General features: G+C 52.2%; 1 protein-coding gene across 1 annotated transcript in view; it reads right to left on the bottom strand.

The window, feature by feature from the left end:
* The window catches only part of GABBR1 (gamma-aminobutyric acid type B receptor subunit 1), a 167,482-nt gene that overhangs the window by 41,833 nt on the left and 102,992 nt on the right, over positions 1–22,657 (bottom strand). Inside the window, 4 exon segments of the mRNA XM_028719950.2 lie at positions 1,102–1,272; positions 2,798–2,932; positions 8,880–9,040; positions 21,872–21,904. Of these exon segments, the coding sequence (XP_028575783.2) occupies positions 1,102–1,272; positions 2,798–2,932; positions 8,880–9,040; positions 21,872–21,904 (500 nt within the window).

Here is a 22,657-nt window from a genome sequence, read left to right as displayed (position 1 = left end):
TTGTCGGCGCGATTTCCTTGTCTGAAACTGGAAGTGGTAATTCTTCTTAGGACATCTTGGAGAGGGAACAGCGCTCGGCAGAGATCTTAGATGACATTTATTAAGATTCAGTAGGAAAAAGGGACCGAGAGATATGCTTCATGCCAGAGAGAGCAGTCTAGAGGCAGACTAACAACATCCCTTCCTCCTCCTGTTTTCGTTTTAGCCATGCCTCTCCTGTCTCATTCCTTTCTTCCCCTCTCTCTCAGCTGCCTAACTTCAGACTGTAAGCTCCTTGCAGCAGAGACCTCTCTCCTTGCTGCTTGTATTACCCAGCACATTAACAGCCTGCATAATATTGATAGGGAAAGGGAAAGGGACCCCTGATCATTAGGTCCAGTCGTGGCTGACTCGGGTTGCGGCACTCATCTCGCTTTACTGGACGAGGGAGCCAGCTTCCAGCTTCCGGGTCATGTGGCCAGCGTGACTGAGCCGCTTTTGGCGAACCAGAGCAGCGCACGGAAACGCCGTTTACCTTCCCGCTGGAGGGGTACCTATTTATCTACTTGCACTTTGACATGCTTTCGAACTGCTAGGTTGGCAGGAGCAGGGACCAAGCAATGGGAGTTCACCCCGTCATGGGGATTTGAACTGCTGACCTTCTAATCGGCAAGTCCTAGGCTCTGTGGTTTAACCCACAGCGCCACCCGTGTCCCCTGCTGCTTATATTACCCAGCACATCAACAGTCTGAATAATATTGATACAATTGTACTAATCAAACACAAGCTGGTCCCTATTTATCTGGTTGAACTGGTGTGCTTTCAAACTGCTAGGTTGGCAGGAGCTGGGACAGAGCAACGGGAGCTCACCCTGTTGCGGGGATTTGAACCGCCGACCTTCTGATCAGCAAGCCAAGAGGCTCAGTGGTTTAGACCACAGCGCCACCCGTTCCCCTATCAAATCTGTGGTGCTTTTAAGTGCTTAAGCAGCACCGTTGTCTGGTTTTTTTGGGGGGGGAGGGTTGGGCAATGCTTTGGGCTGAGATGCTGCAGGAAGTCCCAGGATGCCCGAAAGGCGTGTCAGGTGGGGGATTTCTGCTCAGGGCTGGGATCTCTCCATACCGAGGTGAACACCTCTGTGGTCTGCTGTATGGTGGCGATCTTGGTCCAGCTCCACTTCTTGAAGAGCTGCACGCGGGTGGGGTTGTGCAGAGTGGCTGACGGGTGCGTGCGGAAGAAGGTGGGGAAGCGCTGGCGGTTGGAGAGGGCTGGAGAGCTGGAGCCGTAGGACAGCTGCAAGGAAAGGAGGAAGAGACGGGAAACAGGGCTTTAAAAAACTGAGACCGCCAACACTGGCCTCATTCAGTCTATGGGTTCAAGGTTCCCCACCCATCGTTAACTCTGGCACAGAGACACCACCCAACCCTTCAAATCACAGAACCAGGAAGGGATCACGAGGGTTATCTAGTCCAATCCCCTGCAATGCAGGAATCTTTCACCCAACGTGAGACTCGAACCTATGGCCCTGAGATTAAGAGTCTCATGTTCTACCGACTGAGCTATCCCTCAGGGCCTTGCTCTCAAACCTGCTTTCTAGAGGTGCTGGTGGTGGATGCCAGACGCTTCCAGGCGGCCTGTTTATTGAGGATTATTCCTGATTTGTTTGCAGGGGGGTTAGATCAGGAACCGATAAAACCTTTGGTAGCCCAAGGGCCGCATTGTCTTCTGAGGGCCAATGGTGGGTAGCACCACACCTGCTATTTCATGTGCATTCGTTCTGATTTGTTTTGCGGGGTGTTAGAGCAGTGTTTCCCAACCGGTGTTCCGCGGCACACTACTGTGCCGTCAGACATTGGCTGGTGTGCCGTGGGAGGGAGGCGGGCGAGTCGGGCGGTGAGAGGCGGCGGCGGCGAGGATCCGCGTCGAGCCGGGGGCGGCTCCGCGGTGGTGGTGCCGAGCGGCGGGGCAGCGCGTGCAAAAGGGAGGAGCGCGAGACAGCGGAGGAGGAGGAGGCCGGCATGTCCGGGCAGCAGCAGCAACAACAGCAGCAGCATCTCCCGGCGACGGCTCCTCAAGCCCCGCCGCCGCCCCCTCCTCCGCCCGCTATCGCCGCCACCACCACAACAGCCGCCGCCGCCTCAGTTGCCACCGTCCCTCAGTCCCTCGCTCTGCTGCCTCCTCCCACCCCCAAAGCTTGGAGGTTCCCCGGCAAGGGGGAGGGAAAAAACTTTCACTTTCGTGCGTCCCTCCCGGCGTGACGCTGCGCGCTGACGTCACGGGGCGGGGCTTTAATGGTGGTGTGCCGTGAGATTTTTTTTCAGTAAACAGGTGTGCCGTTGCCCAAAAAAGTTTGGGAAACACTGTGTTAGAGGACGTTGCATCAAATCAAGCTCCGCCTCCCACATTTCCAACGTGTTTTCTTGTCACTTTCCTTACTGCAAACAGTCCGGTCGTTTTTTCTTTGTTGCGCAAGACCTAAAACAGCTATAATGGTTTAACCCCAATCGGCTGGTGGGTGACTGAATCCCACCGAAAAAGCATGACTGTCTGGAAGCACCCACTGTGGGGGTCCCACCCCCGCAGAGAAGTTTCACCTGGAAACCTTATCTCCCAATCCTAGGTGTGGGCTGCGCTAGCTTAGTGTCTACAGAAGTGCACTCTGCACACGCTCAGAGGCACTCTCGCCACAGCTTCCAGTTCTGAAAACAGGTTGCTGAGCTGAACTCTGCTTCGTGGGAAGACCCGCCTCCCCCACGAAAATCCACAGGCACCACACACACACACCCAAACGGATACACGAAGTGCAAGGTATGCTCACCACAATGAGGTTCCACATGCGTGCTGCTTCGGCCACCAGGGTGGAGACACTACTGCAGCCTGGCATGAGGATGATCTTGATGGGGTCATTGTAGAGGAGCTCGTAGAGGAATTTGGTGGCCACGCCTGGTTCGCACTGCACGGAGAGGGGAGGACAGAGAACAAATCCCGTCACAAAGGTGTATATCCCTAACTTGCACGCAAACACTCCTGACACACTCGGGGAAACAAACCCAGGAGACGGCTGGGGGAAAGGCTAAAATCACATACTAGGCATTGTACACGACGCGGACGCAGGACGTGGCTCCTGTCCAAAAGAGCTGCCATCGACTTAGCAGGCACGGAAGGTCAGTGCTTGAGTAGGCAGCGGTGGAGACCGGATGGGAAAGGGTCAGGTGGCCGTGAAAATTTGGGCAAGGCGATGTGCCATGGGATGAAAGAAGCTTTGCTAGCAAAATGGATCTGCAGGATGGAGAAGGGAGCTTGACGAACAGAGAGGCGAAAGGCCCTGGGGGTGTGGGGACTGTGGCTCAGTGATAACTAGCACATGATGCTGTGCGTGTAAAAAGTCCTGGGTTCGATCCCCAGCATAGTGCATTACTGACTGAGACAGACTAATAGTTCCCTGTGTTCCTGGGGGTGCAACACTAACCTGCACTCTCAGGCAAGGGCTCAACTGTGTTTCCTTGGCTTCACTCCTATGGCTGGTGAGAGGGGGAGGGAGAGCTGCAGATGAGCTCCCCCCTCTCAAATGCCTTCTTTTCCTATCCCCACCCTATGAAAACAGCGTAAACATCTGGAGAGGCCTCAAATGCTCAGGGCTTAAGGAACAAGGCCAAGAGTGGTGGACCAGAGTGCTTGGTTTGATGCAGGAACCGGGAAGGAAATCTATTTTCCTTTAAAAGAGGCCATCTACACATCTGCCCTGAACTGTGAGGGGTATGTGAGGGTGGGGGCAGAATCGTCCCTCTGTTTGCAAAAACGTAAGACGACATAGCCAGACCCTGCGAAGGCTTTTCAACAGCTGCTGAGATTTTGATGGATGGGTTTCCTCCTCCCTTAGGTCTTGTATGGGGCTGGTTTGCCCACCTTTCTGTTGCCATCGTGCAAAAGGAAAGATGGGGCCGGAGGAAACGCAGGCGAAGCCATTGCATAACAAGGGATGGCTTTTTCTTGCCAAAGGGCCCATCTCCTCCTGCACTGACCCTGCTATTAATGGCCAGCGGGAGGGCTGTCCCTGCATCCCTTCTTCCACCAGCACAGCATAATGGGAGACCAGCCTCCCCTGCCAATTGGGAATGGAGATATCCTGTCCCTGACCATGGAGGCTCCATTCTTCGACATCACAAGCACGGCACAGAACAACGTGGCCTGCCGGCGTTCTGAGCAGCAGCTTGGGGAGGCTGGTTCCCAAATATAGCTGCCAATTTACCCTCCGCTTCCGAAGGACTTAAAGAGGCAAGGAACGCCTTTCTCCCTTTCTGTGCAGCGAAGATCTTCCCACACACCCCACCTGACCTCCGCCCTGCTGCGCTGCACTTTCTTTCTTTCTCTCTCTCTCTCTGGGCAAATTATACTAGGCATCCCACCCTCTACTTCTCCCCCATTCCAAGAACCGCCAGGGCTGCCCATCCTGCTCCTGGCTGTGCGCCTCCACCGCAAGGGGATGATGAATTATTCAGGGCATAGCCGCCCGGGAAAGAGGATCAGTTTCCATGGCAACCCCATCGCAGGCGCTGCCACGGCAACCTGTCAGCGCCAGGGAGCGGGGCTTCAATTGGGAGGGAACAAAGGGAGGAACGCGGGGTGCAGGGCGGGTGGGGGACCAGGAAGCACCCAGGGTAGCCGAAGAGAGGGAGTGAGAGAATAGAGAAGCATCGGCACAGCAAAGGCAGCTTTTTTCGGGGTGGGGAGGATTGATGCATATGCGTGGGAGGAGGGACAGACATTGACGGAGGGGCGGATGGTTCAGTGGCTGTGAATTCGGGGATCGGGCACGGAACAGAGCAGCGCTTCTGGAAACGCTGGCTGGGGACAAGGAAACGGGCAGGACAGACGGAGAGGCGACAGACTCGGTTTTGTGGGTGAACAGAGAGATGGGGGCGCTTAGGGTGAGGTGCACAGTGCTGGATGTGGAAAGAACATGCCACTTCTGGCAAGAAGCGTGGGCAGAGCCAGACAGAGAGTGGGAGGGCACGTGTGTTCGTGGAAGGCGAAGTGGCCACAGAATGAGCACTGGAAGCCGATTCGGCTTTCCGTAGTCTGCCCGTTGCTTGCACCTGAAAGTGAAGGGGAAGAGCGGCTGTTGCGTTTCAGGGACTCCCCACAGGAATTTAATTTCATTTATTAAATTTGTGTGCCACCCATCCTCCACCGATCTCGGGGGCCTTTTGCAGCAGAATAACACACAGCCCATAATAAAAAAAGAGCAAAAAACTGTGACAGCAGGATGCTGGGCTCCATGGGCCTGTGGTCCGATTCATTCCCGAAGGGCTCTTCTTACGTTGAAAACGAGCCGCAAACTCAAGTCTGCTGCAATATGGGCCTTCTTGGAAAAGATGCACACACACAGAGAGAGGTCTGTCTTTACCTATGACCATGCTCAGGTCAATGCAAGCAATCTATAGGCACCTGCGACTCAGAGGGCCAAAGGTACGTACTCCAGCAGATGCCATCTCCCAGTTTGGGGAGATGAGGAAATGTGGCCTGGTTTTATTGCAACCTGGGAAACAGAGAACTACGATTCAATGGCCTTTCCAGTGAAAGCCAAAGAGCTTGGCAACAACAACAACGCCATGGCTTCCTTCCAGGCCCTGCTTGGCTGTGATGAAACCCTAGAAGGCTGAAGCCGTACAGTGAGAGCTCCTCTCTCCCCTTGTGTTGCCAGTTGGGTTCCTCTTCTTGTTCTTGACCTCTGGCACATTTCAATGCTCAGAGAAAACTGGTGACGAGAACAGAAGAAGGGCCTGCTGGATCAGGCCAACAGCCCAACTAGGTCATCAAATCAGATGCGTGTGGGAAATCCGCACACAGGACCCAAACAAAAGAATCCTTTTCCCTCCTGAGGTTTGCAGTAACGGCTACCCCTGGACATTAGTAGAGGGAGGTGTCCTGCTGCTATCCTGAAAGTCATTGAACATAGAAGACAGAAGTGTGAAGAGCTGGGTGGGTGTTGAGGAGCATGGGTGAACTGCCAATAGGTACGAATGCACTTATTGGAAACCAGACAGGACTGGCACCTGAAGAATGGCACAAGGTACATTAGAGGGGGAACACTGGCCCCCTTGAGAAAGGGGCCGTAGCTCAGCAGGAGAGCATTTTGCTTTTCAAGCAGAAGGTCGCAGGTTCAATCCCTGGCGCCTCCAGGTAAGACTACAAACGGCTCCCTGTCTGAGACCCTGAGGAGCGGCTGCCAGTCAGTGTTTTTGTCCCCTGTTGGAAACTCTGGAGAGCCCCTGAGAGCCAGCATAGATGGTACTGAGCTCGGCAAGACAAATGGTCTGACTCAGAACGAGGACGCTTCCGATGTTCCTGTAAACACACGGCAGGCACAAACGCACAACAGGCAGAGTGAATGAGTACACCGAGGCATGAATGCGCAGGGAAAGAAAACAAAAAACAAGAACGGGAGAGAAAGAGAGAGCACGTGGCAAAATCTGGCTGTACAAGCCACCATGCTGTTTGCCTGTGGAATCAAATTGGACAGAGCCTTTGGTTGCCGTTCCATTGCATTCGTACCTAAATGGCTAAGTCCCACTTGCACAGGACACAGACTTAGACAACGTATATGCAAATATACAGTAAAGCAGTTAGAGAGGGAGAGGGCAGCTTGCCTGAGAAGGCTGAGCATTTCTCGAGGCCTAGATCTGCCTGCAACTATACTGGCAGCTCAGGGGGAGACCCTGGGACAGGTTCCCAGTTCAAGCAAGACCTGGGCCAAGTTAGAAGTCCTGCCTTGGACAGCTTGCCTCTTGAGGATGCTGCAGTGCCTTCTAGCTTTGCACACACCTCTTAATTCTGTCTCATACTGGCTGTGACACACACACACATCCTGGAGCGGGAAAATTCATTTATGCTTTTGGTTCAAAAGGTACCTCTAGGAAAGAAAGAACTGACAGGGTTAAAAAAATGCTGGGATTCTTCCACCACCCTCCACCTCCTGCCACCATAACTCCTTGTTGAATTCTCTTCAATGTCTAACCTCGGATCCCCATATTGCTACCATTCCCACCACTGGGTAAATTGGCTGGGGATAGAGTTGGACTGCAACTCCCATTATCCCCAGCCCACTTAGCCAGCGGTAGGAATGATGGGAGTTGTAGTCCAGCAATGTATGGAGACCCAAGGTTAAAGAAGAGTACTCTTAATGGAGGTCAGCAATTCCAGAAACAAGCTTTAATCAAGCTCACGGCTCTAGGAAGAGGCAACGGAGAGTCAAGTGCAGGTGAGCTTCACCTGGGCTGTGGCTCAGTGGAAGAGCATCTACTTGACAGGCAGAAGGTTGCAGGTGGTCCCATCCCTGCCATTACCAGGTGAGGCTGGAACGTCCCCTGCCTGAAACCCTGGAGAGATGCTACCAGACAGTGCAGACAGCACTGAGTCAGAGGAACCAATAGCCTGACTCTGAATAAGGCAGCTCCAGCTGCTCCCTCTCAAATGGACCACTTGCCCTCCTGCAATCTCTACCCCAGGAAACCGATCCACACTGGCACCGGCGACCACCCACCTTGGTGCCACATCATCCCATCTCCCACTCCTCGGACCTCTCGTGTCCCAATCCAAGAGACAGTCTTCCCCTTAGAGACCACCAAAGTAGTCATCGCCCACAGTCTGGTTCATATTGCCAGAGGGGAAACCAAGACAGAGAGAGGATTCCTTCTGTAGCCCTGGCACAGAGGACTCCATTGACACCAACAGATCTAATGCTGCTCTTCCGAGTCACACTTCCCATAGCCACAAACAGTAGCACCATCCCTGCATGCTGATCCTTCCATTCCCTTGACAGAAGCAAGGTCCTGCATCTCCCCAGCTTCCCCACCTTGCAAGGAAAAAAGCATGGGGCAGGAGGGAGCACATCTCCCTATGCCTCCTTCTGTCCACACCATCAGTGGGTCACCTGGTAAGTCTCAATGCGAATCTTCCTTTCGTGCAACCTGCCTTGCATCAACGTCCCTGGAAGCCCCCCCACTTTGCACCAGCTCCACTTCTGATCGCGGCCCCCAGGACTCTCCTCCCACTGCATGCACTGCTGAGACTGCTCCTTCCCTTTGCAGACTTCTTGCCTCCCTTTTCACCTTGACTGCTGCTGCCATGTTGGGCCAATCACCCCACTTTGCAACCCCGGACTGCATCTCTCCCAAAGCCCTGTGGCACATCCCTCACTCCCAACACCCCCTTTCCGCTTGGAGCCCACCAAACCTCCCCGTGCCCAGTTCCCCCCCCAGCCCTCTCTGCCTTCCTCTCTTGGCAGCTGATGGGACCGCAAGGTTCTCTGTCCAAAGGAGATGCTCTGGTCCCACATGAAAGGTGAGGGGGCAGAAGGGGACCGTCCGCGGCACTGCCCCGTTCAAGCTTGCATCCCTCCGGCCTTGGCCAGCTCCCTCACCCCTCACCTCCCAGCTCTCATGGGCTGCTGGCTGGCTGCCTCGACACCTTCCCACACATCTGCTTCCTACTTTCAAGGTCTTTTCATCCATCCCTTCTCCCAGGGGCGTTCTAGTGGGAAGGATGGACAGCCCTTGGACAGATCTCCCCGCGCAGCCTGGGCTCTCCGTGCCCCTCTAGAATCGGCGAGGGAGTGGGTGGAAGGATGCAGACCAGCCCCAGCACCTCAGTTACTCCTGTGAGTCCATCCAGCCAGGGCTCACTTCGCTGCACTTGCACCAGGAGGTGCACCACCAACCCCGGCCGATGCCCCCCATCCTGCCCGTCCAGTGTGATGGGATGTCGCCGTCCCCCGTCCCCCTATGCCAACCTCCAGAGCCGCTCATCCCCGCAGCGATGCCCACGTGTCGCCCCCTGAACGGGCCGGGGGCGCTTGGGAGGGTGGGGTAAGGCTGGGACGGGTCGCACCGTCGTCTCACCTCGCTGTCGCGGTGGTCGAGGCGCAGCTCGTAGTCGGGCAGGATGTCCCTCCGGCTGTTGACGTCGTCGAGGGCCATCTGGGCCGAGGGCAGGCAGGCTTGGCCCCCGGGCCACCCGCCGGTCATGGGGAAGAGCGCGCCGATGTGCAGCCTCTTCTTGCCTGCGCCCAGCGGGGGAGAGAGCAAGAGCCAGCCCGTGAGCACCAGCAAGGCCGCCTGGGCACCCCCGGCGGGGCGCGGGCCGGGCCAGGCCATGGTGTGCGGCCGGCCGGAGGTCAGGGGCGGCGGCGGCGCTGGCGGCGAGGGCGCGCGGCGGCGGCGCTGGCTGCACTGTGCGGCGGCGGCGAGGGCGCCAGAGCCGGCTCCTCCATGGCGCTGCCCGGCGTCGGTGCTGCAGTGAGCGAGCGGGCGAGCGAGCCAGCCGAGGGGGGAGGGGGAGGAGGGAGGAGGGGGAGGAGGGAGGAGGGGGAGGAGGAGGGAGAGCGGGGAGGGGAGGGGGAGGAGGAGGGAGAGAGAGAGGGAGGGGGCTGATGTCCGCGCGGAGCCGGCGTTAGTCCGGGGCTGGGGAAGGGGGTTGCAAGGAGAGCCCACCGCGGCGCCACGTCCCGGCGCAAAGGGGTGGGGATGGGGACCAGGGCAAGCGAGGCGGGGGAGGTAGAGGCCGAGGAGGCGGGGGAGGAAGGAGAGGGAGAGGGGGGCCACAGGAGGAGGTGTGGGGAAAGATGGGGGTGATGGAGAAGAGAGAGGGGTGGAGGACGGGGGATATGGAAACAACTTGGGATGATGGAGAGAAACAGCAAAGGAAGGACGGGGTGCTGGTGGAGAGCAGGGAAAGTGGCAGGGTGATGGAGGGATGGGGAAGTCAGGTGAAGGAAGCGGGGAGCACAGGTGTGCGTGTCTAGCTGCGGGAAAGGGATGGAGGAGCAGAAGACATGCAGGGATGGGTGGAGGAAGAGGGGTGGGTGGCTAGAGGCGCTCAGGGGTGGAGAACTTGAGAGGTATAGATTGGAAATGGAGAAAGGATCAGAATAGAAATCAGAGATGGTTGGATGGGAATGAGGAGCAAAGAGTTGGGGTGAGGAGGAGGGGGAAATGGCCTGTAGTGATGGAGCAAGAGCACGTGGTGGAGGAGCGCTAGGAGATTGTGGGGAAGTGAGAATAGGATGGAGAGAAAGGGAAGGAGGCAGGGAGAATCTGGCTGGTAAGAAAAGATGCTTGAATGGAGACTCAGAGTGAAGAGGCAACGGAGGCCCAAGGGATGAAAAGTCAGGGGAAGATGGAGAGAAAGAGGCAGGTGGAGAAAAAGAGAAGTGGATGAATGATCAGAGAGAGGGCGGGCATACTAAAAAGAGGAAGACTAGAAGGACCTCAGGCTAGCTCCAAGTCTTGCTGGGGCCCAGCTCCCATGAACACTGACCATGCTGGGTGGAGCTGATGGGAGCTGGAAACCGACAACCTCTGCAGAGCCACAGGTGTCCCACATCCCTGTGTTGAGGGGATGGAGAAGAGGCTGGTGTAAAGAGTCAGTGAGGAGAAGATGATTGTGGAAGGAGGTGGCACAGGCCTAAAGTATGGAGGAGAAAGAGATGAGAGAGGGAGAGAAGGGAGAGAAGGGAGACTGAGATGGATTGAAGGGGTGGAAAAGCAGCTGGTGGCGAAGCCGGGCAGAAAAGGAGTAGACGAGACCGGGAAAGATGGAGCTGGGGTTGAGAGCTGGGCTGCTGCAGGGAGGGAGGGAGAAGGGAAACTGACAGGGATGCAGAGATTCAGAGAGAGGAAACACAGCGATGGGGTCAAGGATGAAGGAGGGTTGAAGAAGAAGCTGGTGAAAGGTGCCTCCAGACTTTCCCTGTTTTTCTGGAGGGAGTCCTCATGTCCCAGAACTTTAGGTTTGCGCTATCAACGTGGATGGAAGGGCTCTGTTGCCCTAATAAGTCCACTTTTTTAAAAAAAGAAGATTTGGGAAGTTTTTTTGTAGTTTGGGAAAGTGATGGGGAAATTCACTGAAAAGTGTGGGGTGAGCAAATGTCTAACAAGAAGACACAGAAATTAAATGGACGCTAGCAAATCAGGAGAAACGCTCATTGTCGCATAACTGCCCCACAAACAGATCTGAACCAATGCTCAGTGAAGCCTGGATGCAAGTAAGGCATTTCCGGACGGACAGGCTGTTGGGCAGTGTTTGCAAGGAGATTAGATGACACACTGGCTATTTAATGAGCGTTCACTCTGATTTGTTTGTCCGGAGGCTGGACGACGACATTGCAGCCAAGCAAATGTCACTCCACTTGCCTTATCACAAGAGTCCGATCTTTTCGGGAATCAGGGTTTCATTTCATTTACCTATTTTTGCACAAGAGTTCCCATAGCTGTGCAACCTGAACGTGCTGATATGCGACTGGATCTCATCCCAAAACAAGCGGGAGCCTGGAAGTGCCCGTAATCTAACCTCTGCGTAAGCGGTGCGCAAGCAAATGAGGACAAATGCTGAACAAACGGATCGTCTGGAGGCAAAGCAGAGAGAGCAGGGAAGAGAGGAGAGGAGATGGGAGAAGCTTTGTGGAGGAGATGTACAGAGATGGGGGGGGGGGGCAGGGGAGGAGGAAGAGGAGAAAAGGCAGATGGGATCGATCAAAACAGTTGATACCGAGGGAGAAGCAGAGGCGCAGTCTGAGAGGTGCGGAGGACACAAGGAACAGCTGAATGAAGGACAGGGGTTCACAGCCATCGGGGCAGGGTGTGGGGAGCAAAGGGATCCCAGCCCCACATGCAGACGGAGCTCCATCTAAGGGGTGCATCATGCTTCTCAATTTCCAGCTGACCAGAAGAAACTCTTTCTATATATTAGTTCAGCAACAGATAAAGTGGGGAGGGGGGGGACCTGATGTGAAAACAAGCTAAAAGCAGTTGCTTTGAACTGCATCAGATCTGTTCCCTTTCCTGCTGTGTGCGGGGGGGCGGGCGGGGGGGAGAGAACAGTTTTCTGGTTTAGAACAGAGACACTGGGGGTCAGGATTCCTAGATTCGCTGGAAGGGGAGCCCGGATGATACAACGATGGTGGTACATGTGTGTGTGTGTTTGGTGGTACTGGTGGAGGGGGCGCGCGCGCGCGCACTGTGAAGTCCTCGGCTCTTTTCCCAGCTTTGGGGAACGGGGAGGAGGTGGTGAATGTCGCCAGCTCCCCTCCCTGCTGGCTGCTGACATTTTCCTGGCACGGAGACATGCGGAGGTGGCTGGGAAAGGAACGGAAGCAAAGAAAGGAATAAAAGAGCTTCCCTGCAGATCAAATGTACTTTCACCAGCCGCTCGCTGGGGTTCACCCCTGGCGGGGAAACGGAGTCTCGGGGAGAGGAAAGTGCACGCACAGAAGAAAACAGGGAGGGGGAAGGGAGGGGAAGGGGAAGCAGAACTGAGCGATTCTTGGTTCTCCAAATCTCCCTGCTCTCACCCATCAGGGTCTAGGGATAACCAACGTGGCGCCCGCCAGGTGTTGCTGAACTACAACTCCCATCAGAGGCAGCATAGCCAACGGTCAGGAATGAAGGGAATTGTAGTCCACTAACCACCAGAGGGCACTTCATTGGCTATGCCTGTCCTAAGCTAGCCTTCCCTCCTCACCCTTCCCTGGCTATTTTAGACTACAACTCCCATTGGAAACTGCATTTCAAAACATCTGGAGGTAGCCAGGTTGGTGCAGGCTGCCCTGAACCCTACTAATCTTTCAAGGAAACTAGGGGTTTGGGGTGTCAGGCTTTGGGCTTGGCAGATTAGTTCCTCTAATCACATTCCCCACCCTGTTAGGCACCAGTGTCCTCCCAGAGTTAGGAATAGGACATCTTCCCAGAGGGACAAGGTGCCTTGCTTTCCCCACATGCGCCCAGAAGAACATAATGGACTGACTCTTAACATAGCTGGAGGGAGACATACAGGGGCCTCCCATATTTATTTTGGGGCCTAGAAGAAAGTTTTAAGTGCCATCTCCAAAGTAAAGGTAAAAGTAAAGGTACCCCTGACCATTAGGTCCAGTCGCAGACGACTCTGGGGTTGAACACTCATCTCACTTTATTGGCCGAGGGAACCGGCGTACAGCTTCAGGGTCATGTGGCCAGCATGGCTAAGCTGCTTCTGGCAAACCAAAGCAGCACACGGAGACACCATTTACCTTCCCACCGGAGCGGTACCTATTTATCTACTTGCACTTTGACATGCTTTTGAACTGCTAGGTTGGCAGGAACAGGGACTGAACAACGGGAGCTCACCCCGTCGCAGGGATTCGAACCTTCGACCTTCTGATCGGCAAGCCCTAGGCTCTGTGGTTTAACCCACAGCGCCACCCACGTCCAAAATACTTAACTTTTAAAGCACATCTATGGGCCCAAAGCTATGGTCTGCCATCACCACCTCTGGGCAAAAAAATTAGAGCCTCTCAAAAGCTCAACAAGTAGGTCACTTGGCAGGCTGCTTGCCCCTCTAAAGACCTGTGCAATCATTGAGATCTTCAGCTGCTGGGTCAGATGGCACGACTGGGATGCAGCCTAACATAAGGTAAGTTACATCAGCACTATTGCCACCATGTGAATATATGGTAAAGAAAATATGAAGTGGGTACCCAAACACATCTTTGTGCCAGAGGTGGGTCAAGAAGCTGAGAACTACTGACTTAGATCATCTGGGGAACTTTTATTCATGGGACCCCACCCAACAGAATACGAGGCCGGTGAGCCCAAATGGGCCTTTTCCCACCATAGCTCCTGCACCATGGAATGCCCTATCCCTCTGCCACATGTGAAATAGCATTGATCCAGATGTCTTGTGAAGACATTTTCTTCATTTGCCCAGGATTTCCCTGACCCACAAGAATCTCTTGTTTCCGAATTCCTGCTTTAACCTAATCCTGGTTTTTATCTGTTTTCATACCGACGGTTTACTGCTTTTATTATGCCGTTTTATTGTTTTTTAATGTTATTTTTGTATGCCACTTAGGGATTTATTTATTTATTTTAGAGATAGAAAATATCATGCAGGTTAGGAATGCTTTTAAATACAATGAAACGAATTTTAAAAGTGATGTAAAACAACATAGTGCTTAGTCATCCCTGGCAGAGGATGACGAATTTTCAGAGAGAGGCAGTCACATGGGCCTGTGGTGGTCTTTAAAACCCCAAAGGATGGATGCCAAAAGAGAGGCAAACAGCCCATGAAAAACAAGGTGGTTACCTCATTGCTTGGTATTCAGTAATCTGATGTCATTAAATGGATGGACACATTCTGTCCGGGAAGGAAGAGGTCATTTTGCTGCTTTTTGGCCTAGGCAAGCCACACACTCGATAACCGTGTGGGAAGGGGGACAAGAAGACACCTAGAATCATCCCCTACCCATGTCCTTCCTGTAGTTCCTTGAGAAGTCCCATCTCACAAAAAGAGGGACAGTACTGCAGATAAGAGAAGCTGATAAGAGAAGCTACCTGGAGGTGTTTGTTTGAACACATTAGCTGTTGATGGGGAGCCCAACCACTAGGGAAGCTGGCTCCTGAAGGAAAAGGCTGTGAAACCAAAGCACGTTTGATGTGAAAATGCCGTTTCCAAAAACAGCCTTCCCGTAGCATGTGTATATATATATATATAAATCTGCGCTCCAGCTGGAACGTATACAGTTTCATGCATTAATAACCTCAAGGCTCAGTTATTGCAATGCTTGGGCCTGGTCTGGAGGCTGCCACTTGTGCACCAGTCCAGATGGTGGCTAGACTGCTGGTGGGGGCAGACTATCGCTGGCACATTTCTCCAGAGCTTGAAGGCTTGCACCGGCTGCCTGTATGCTGTCAGGCCACGTCCCTTGAGCTTCATGGTTGAGTTGGCTTTCAAACCCACGTCTCTGTAGCCCAAAACCCATCTCTGATATATGGCAGAAGTGATCAGAATGGTGTGCACCCTAATGGCCAAGGCTGAGAACTTTAAAATATGGGTACTGGTCCTAATCTTTGTAGAGAAGAGAATATTATCTACTGCAGGCAGGGGAAGAGGTGCACCTCAGCTGGTAGATCACCTGCTTTGGGGGCTTAGGGTCCCAGGTTTAACCCCTGGCATTCTTGGGTTTGTGGGATGTGAAACTCAAGAGCAGTCAAGTACAACATTCCTAGAGTGAACATGTTTACACATGGGGAGGAATGTTTGTCCAGCCAGCTGGTAAACTTCCTGTTTCCTTCTGGACTGGGACAGACTTCCTCTGCATGTTACTAGAGGTGGGCGCGACCTCACCTGTGCAGGTAATGACGAGAGCACAGGGCAGGGAAGCCATCTCTCTCTTTTTGACTACATGCATCGAAGAAGCAACATCTGCTTAGCCAAAGATGCCCTCTTGGCTTCCAGCCAAGAGAGGACAAAGGGACTGTCTCCTTATGAGATAGTTTCCAGGTGTACAGTGGTACCTCGCAAGACGCATGCCTCGCAAGACAAAAAACTCGCAAGACGAAAGGGTTTTTGGTTTTTTGAGTTGCTTCACAAGACGATTTCCCCTATGGGCTTGCTTTGCAAGACGGAAACGTCTTGAAAGTTTGTTTCCTTTTTCTTAACACCGTTAATACAGTTGCGACTTGACTTCGAGAAGCAACTCATAGAACGCAGTGTGGTAGCCTTTTTTGAGGTTTTTAAGACTTTGGTGATTTTTGAAGCTTTTCCAAAACTTTCCCAACACCGTGCTTCGCAAGACGAAAAAAATCGCAAGACGACAAAACTCGCGGAACGAATTAATTTCGTCTTGCGAGGCACCACTGTATGTTACTTTTCTAAGCTAAGTCTGCCTTCTGGGATCCGATTGTGAACAGAATGTGAGTAAACTCTTTTTATACTTTTATAGAAGACTGTGTCGTGTCTTATCTTTTATGAGGAATAAGGGGTAAATACCAGAACAGTTATTATAGAGGCTTTAGTGAGCCTGAGCAAACACATCCGCTGTAAGTTTAAAATGGGGAATGTTACTCTGCTATATTGTGAACTTGTTTACACAAGTTGGAAAGGCTGTAATCAAATAATATATCCTCTCCTGCATCCCTGAACATTCCCACAGGGTTGGTAAGACTTCTGCAGTGCCTGCATGCTCTCTTTTAGCCAACACAGTGCACCAGAGCTTCTAGGGCAGCGGTTCTCAAACTGTGGGTCCCCAGATGTTGTTGGACTACAACTCCCATCATCCCTGAGCTCTGGCCTTGCTAGCAAGGGGTGATGGGAGTTGTAGTTCAACAACATCTGGGGACCCACAGGTTGAGAAAGGTTGTTCTAGGGGGAAAGACAGGCTCAAGCCTCCCCACCCCCTGATCTTTTCCCTTCTTAGAAAACTTTCTCTTTTGTACACATTCCTGCTCAGGTGTCCATATCTGGCATCACGAGGCTGATGGCAGTGTGCATCTTAAGAGACATTTCCCACAACATTCCATATGGATTCTCAGAGTCACAAACGCAGAAACCCACATGCCACAAAAATGGGATTGTGAAGATGTGCTGAACTTGTGTATCTAGCAGCAGGTTCTCTGCTTTTATTGCGCTTGGTCAGAACACACACAAGCCTTGCAAATCAGTACGATGAAGCCTAGTTTTGATCTCATGGACAACACCCCAAAGACCTCAGGTTCAAAGCTCCGCAGCACTAGTAGCCTGTCTGAACAGCAGGAAGCAGCAAGGTTGGAGGGGAGCAGGTAAAGAATTGCCCCGACTCAAAGAAACTTGACTTGTAAATCTAACACGGACTCCGATGGCAGTGTTGGCTAGTGCCCATTGGGACTGGTAGGGCAGAAGGCAGGGAACCAGCCAGTAGGTGGCGCTAGAGCCAATGCAAGGTGGAGCCGACTCATTCTCCTCCTTCCTGTTGATTTCTAAGGTGGAGGAAGCTGACAGGCAGTGCTGTCATTCCCTGGAACAAAATAATAGAATCATAGAGTTGGAAGGGACCACCAGGGTCCTCTTGTCCACCCCCTGCAATGCTGTGGGAAGTTAGAAGGCAGGCAGGTCAAGCTGGCCAAGGGCAGATTGAAGCTATTAGGGCAGTGCCCCATATCCCTACTGGATCAGCCTCCACTGTTTGAGGGACAAGTTAAGGATTAAGAACATATAGAATCATAGAGTTGGAAGGGACACCCCCCCCCACAAGGATCATCTAGTTCAACAGTGGTACCTCGGGTTAAGAACTTAATTCATTCTGGAGGTCCGTTCTTAACCTGAAACTGTTCTTAACCTGAAGCACCACTTTAGCTAATGGGGCCTCCCGCTGCCGCCACGCCATCAGCGTGCGATTTCTGTTCTCATCCTGAGGTAAAGTTCTTAACTTGAGGTACTATTTCTGGGTTAGCGGAGTCTGTAACCTGAAGTGTCTGTAACCCGAGGTACCACAGTTGGCTCACGGCCTTGACGTTATCAGCACCATGCTCTAAGCTAACCATATAACCTAAAAAGAGACTCCTGGGTGAAGTCAATGGGCCGCCAAGTCCAGCACCCTGTTCTCCCAATGGCCATCAAGATGCCTGTGGGAAGCCCACAAGAGCACACTCCCCCGTCCTGCCATTTCCAGCCACTGATTCACTGACCCGGGGTGATTCATTGCCCTTCGGGCCAGTGGGCACCTCTGCGTGTGGATGTCAGGCATAAAACCCTTGTGAAGGTGCTGCCAAATGGTGATCAATTAGGAACAGCCGCAGCTCAGTGAAACAGAAAAAGCTTTGCATGCAAAAGGTCTCAAGTTCAGGTACTTGAAAGATCAAGTACATTTCCGAGCACAATTCAAAGTGTTGGTGCTGACCTTTAAAGCCCTAAACAGCCTCGGCCCAGTATACCTGAAGGAGAGTCTGCACCCCCATCATCCAGCCCGGACACTGAGGTCCAGTGCCAAGGGCCTTCTGGGGGTTCCCTCACTGCGAGAAGTCAAGTTACAGGGAACCAGGCAGAGGGCCTTCTTGGTAGTGGCGCCCGCCCTGTGGAACGCCCTCCCAGCAGATGTCAAGGCAATAAACAACTACAGTGGTACCTCAGATTACATACGCCTCAGGTTACAGACGCTTCAGGTTACAGACTCCACTAACCCAGAAATATTACCTCAGGTTAAGAACTTTGCTTCAGGATGAGAACAGAAATCGTGCTCCGGCAGCGTGGCAGCAGTGGGAGGCCCCATTAGCTAAAGTGGTGCTTCAGGTTAAGAACAGTTTCAGGTTAAGAACGGACCTCCGGAACGAATTAAGTACTTAACCCGAGTTACCACTGTATTTTACTTTTAAAAGACAACTGAAGGCGGCCCTGTTTAGGGAAGTTTTTAATGTCTGACGCTGTATTGTTTTAAATATTCAGTTGGAAGCTGCCCAGAGTGGCTAGGGAAATCCAGCCAGATGGGTGGGGGGTATAAATAATAAATTATTATTATTATTATTAGCAGGCAATGAGAAAGGCCTCCCTCTAGGCCTGAGACCCTTGAACGCTGCTGCCTCTCAGGATACACAACAGCAGCTTCCCTTGCTGTCTGGAGCCCACTTGGGTGAAGATTCCCAGCGAGCAACCCTGGTGTCTTCCATACCAGTTCCTGGCGACTGTGGGGTGGGGTTGGGGGTTGCACGTGAACAATGTGTGTCAAGAGACTCGAAACCAGAGAGCTTCTGACGGGTGAGAGGAGAAAAGGAGCCGATCTGACTTTTGACAGCATAAAGAATGACCCAAAGGGAAAGAACAGAGGAAGTGGCGTCGTGACAAGGCGGCTCAGGCTTGACGGAGAGACGAAGTGTGCATGCAGATGGGCCCCGATGGAGACAGTCTGGCCACATCAGCAGTGGCGGCTGCTCTGTTAAGCACCGCCAATCATCAAAGATTCTGGGCAGGTGCGCCCCACATTGGGGGGGGGGGGGGAGAAACGGACTCTTGCCCTTGAAAGCAACAGTTGAGATGCATCAGTGATACATGGGGAACACACTGAGTGCTGGCCAGTACAGAAACTGGGGTGGGTAGAGGGAGATAAAGGTTTTTTACCCTTTAGGCTATTTTCAGCTGGAGTCACAGCAGGAAACTGATTCTGCAGCCAACCCCCCGAAATGCCCTTAAAACCAGGGGAGACAGAACGTTATAGAAAGGTTCAAAGCACACGTTGAAAGAGAGAAGCTGGTGCTTTCGGATGCATGGATGAGAGATAGTTTTAAAGCGGAACGGTTAAGATGTTGGCTTGAGAAAAGGGAGTAAAAGGTAAAGGGACCCCTGACCATTAGGTCCAGTCGTGACCGACTCTGGGGTTGCGGCGCTCATTTCGCTTTATTGGCCAAGGGAGCCGGCATACAGCTTCCGGGTCATGTGGCCAGCATGACTAAGCCGCTTCTGGCGAACCAGAGCAACGCACAGAAACGCCGTTTACCTTCCCGCCGGAGTGGTACCTTTTTATCTACTTGCACTTTGACGTGCTTTCGAACTGCTAGGTTGGCAGGAGCAGGGAGTGAGCAACAGGAGCTCACCCCGTTGCGGGGATTCAAACCACTGACCTTCTGATCAGCAAGTCCTAGGCTCTGTGGTTTAACCCACAGCGCCACCTGCGTCCCGAGAAAAGGGAGAGCTGGGTTCAAATTGATGCTCAGTCATGGACTTCACGGGACGACCTTGGGCCAGGCACTCTCAATCAGGCGAACCTACCTCGCAGAGCTGTTGTGAAGATAAAGTGGGCTGATCCTGAACTTGGGGAGGACGGGTGGGGTCTACACTTAGGTAAAATGAATGCCATGTTTTCTAACCCTTAAGCCATCCTGTATCTTAGATTTAGTTACAGTATTATTTTATTAGGTTTTGTGTGTTTAAGCCACCCTTCACTATAGGGTTTCAGGGTGGGTTACGACGACTAAATATACAATTTTTAAAAGAAAGTAAAACTATTTTGATTATAAAACCAGTAAAACTGTTCCGAATGGAACTGAAAAGTATAAATTCAGCCAAAGACAGGCACCCCACAAAACAAAGTAACTTCACTATCACAGGTCAGGGTAAAGATGCCTATGGATTGACCAAGGTCAATCAGCTGTGAAGGAAAGGCACTCTTTGTGTGCTCAGAGGTTAACGTCCACAATTTCTCATGTTCCATGTCACATCTGTACTATTCATCTTCTCACAGAACTACAATTCCCAGAGTGGTTTAACAACCAGTCTCTCTTCCCTGTGGAACTCTGGGGATTGTAGTTCTGTGAGGGGAACAGGGGGTCTCCTAACAACTCCCAGCACCCTTAACAAACTACAGTTACCAGAATTCTTTGTAGCTAGTTCGGGTGAAAGGAACGGCATCTGCCACTGCAATCTTATGTAGAGCCTTCCCTTTGGGGTGGTAGCTTTCATTTATTAAATTGCAAAGGCTTGTTTCTGCACTCAAGGAGTAAAGTGGGGAGAGTTCCCTGAAACGTGTGTGTGTGTGATGTATCAGTAGATCTGAATACTGCCTCTTCCCCTTTCTTTCTTTCTCTCTCTCACACACCTCAACCTCCCTGCATGTGAAAATCTAGCCTATCAGGAGGAAGGTTTCCACCGAGCCTTCTCCTTGATCTACAGTATTTGTATCTACAGTGGTACCTCCCATCAGATGTCAAAGAGATAAACAATTACCTGACATTCAGAAGACATCTTAAGGCAGCCCTGTTCAGGGAAGTTTTTAATATGTAACGCTGTACTGCTTTTAACACTTGATTGGGAGCCGCCCAGAGTGGCTGGGGAGGCTCAGCCAGATGGGTGGGGTATAAATAAATTATTATTATTATTATTATTATTATTATTATTATTATTACCTCGGGTTAAGTACTTAATTTGTTATGGAGGTCAGTACTTAACCTGAAACTGTTCTTAACCTGAAGCACCACTTTAGCTAATGGGGGCTGCTGCTGCTGCCGCGCCGCTGGAGCACGATTTCTGTTCTCATCCTGAAGCAAAGTTCTTAACCTGAAGCACTATTTCTGGGTTAGCGGAGTCTGTAACCTGAAGCGTATGTAACCAGAAGTACCACTGTACAAGGAAAGCTTCGCCCTGCCAACATGGAGGAGCATTGAAAATGCACGCCCTCCGCTCGCAGCCTTTAATGGAATCGCCCACAAAGAGCTTTTAACACTTACCATTTTACTGGTAAGAGAAAGTATTTAAGCAGATTGATTTGGATGTGGTGGATTCGTTTTTAAAGGCAGATAAATCAGTCGTCTACAAATCCTCCCATTGGGCCTCCTTTCCTCTGCGAACTTTGACCACAGCAACAGCAACAGCACTTGTGGCCAGCCTTAGCCCTGGTGTAGAGATGGGAAACATGTAGCTCTCTAGTTGTTGTTGGACTTCAATTCCCACCAGCCTCAGCAAGCATGGGCAGCGGTCAGGAACGATGGGAGCTGTAGTCTAGCAACATCTGGTGAGTCCCTTCTCTGCCCTAGCAAAAGGGACACATGACTGAGCCGACGTTTTAACTCCCATCTTCTCCCTAAAGCAACCGCTTGCCTATTCCTTCTCCTTGCTTGTTATCTCTGCCACGTTACCAACCTGCTACTTTCGCTTGGTCCAAGAAGAGCTCTGAGCTGTGTGTCGTTCCAGCCAGGGGATGTAGGTCAGCCTGGGATTAGGGAGGGATGTGGAATCTGTATGTAGCCCCTCGTGATGCTAACGCACCTTCCTTTCTACATGAGAGGGCAGAAGGGCCCTCCTCCAGACGTCTACTCAAATGTAAGGTCTGCTGAGTTCAATGGGACTTGCTGCCAGGCAGGTGTGTGTACAAGTTTGCAGCCTGAGTCTCACTACTGGGTTCAGGATCCCAGTGGGGCAGGGAGGGGCGTCAAAGCTCTGTCTACTATCGGGTCCTTTAGGGTCAGCTGGAGTTGGCTGCAAGAAGCGAAGGTACCCGTTTGTCACAAGGAAAACCACACAAGCCAAGGCAAAGATTCGGCTAAGCGGAAGGGTGAAGGCGAGACATCTTTGCAGATGTGGGAGAGCAAGGGGGAAGGGCAGTCAGAACACAACTCACCTGATCCAGGTGTGTAAACAGGAGGCCGCCACACTGTAGGAGGGAGCAAGGTAGAAAAAGCAATCAGAACCAAAAGAGAGGTCTGTCCCCAATATTAAGCAAACTGAGGCAACTGCCTCAGGCAATGGGCGTGGAAATTTTCACCCCAGGGGCCTCCTTGAGCTTTTTTGCTGGCCAGCCCACACACCCAGTTCTTGTGGGGAGATGCAGAGCATCCATCCCACCCCATGCTTCCCTTTGAGGAAGAGGTCCTTTGTAAGGAGCAAGGCATTCTGGGTAAGTTGGCCTTGGAGAGTGTCTGAACCACCACTGATTTTTCACAGCAGGTAGGGTGGGTTTTTTAATAGAAATTTTAATTAAGTTTGTAAGAACAGATTAAATGATGCGGAATTGAGGGAAACCTTATCATCCTGTCAGCACAATTAAAAATACCTAGGATCATAAACCTTAATTGATTTAATTGGTATATAAATCTACTTTAATGGATCACTCAGACATGTCCCAGCTGCAATCCCGAAGTGTGAACTTCTATTATTAAGACTGAGGATGAAGTCCCTGCTTATTTTTGGAAGCTGTTTTGGTTCTGGTATGTTAAGGACAACCTTCTTCCATATGGTCCTCCTCCCCCCACATGCTCTGTTCAACATCTGAGGCCTTGCTCCAAGTACCACTTCGTATGAAACGCAGTCAGCAGCCACCAGAAGCAGGGTCTTTTTGGTATCAGCCCCACTCCATAGATGTCATGACCCCAGACCCTGGGCCCTTGCAGCGTGCTGCAGAATACTC

Source organism: Podarcis muralis, chromosome 2, assembly GCF_964188315.1.
Source record: "Podarcis muralis chromosome 2, rPodMur119.hap1.1, whole genome shotgun sequence".
Taxonomy (NCBI): Eukaryota; Metazoa; Chordata; class Lepidosauria; order Squamata; family Lacertidae; genus Podarcis; species Podarcis muralis.
Note: the sequence above shows the minus strand (reverse complement) of the source record. Positions and strands in the feature narration are given on the sequence as shown.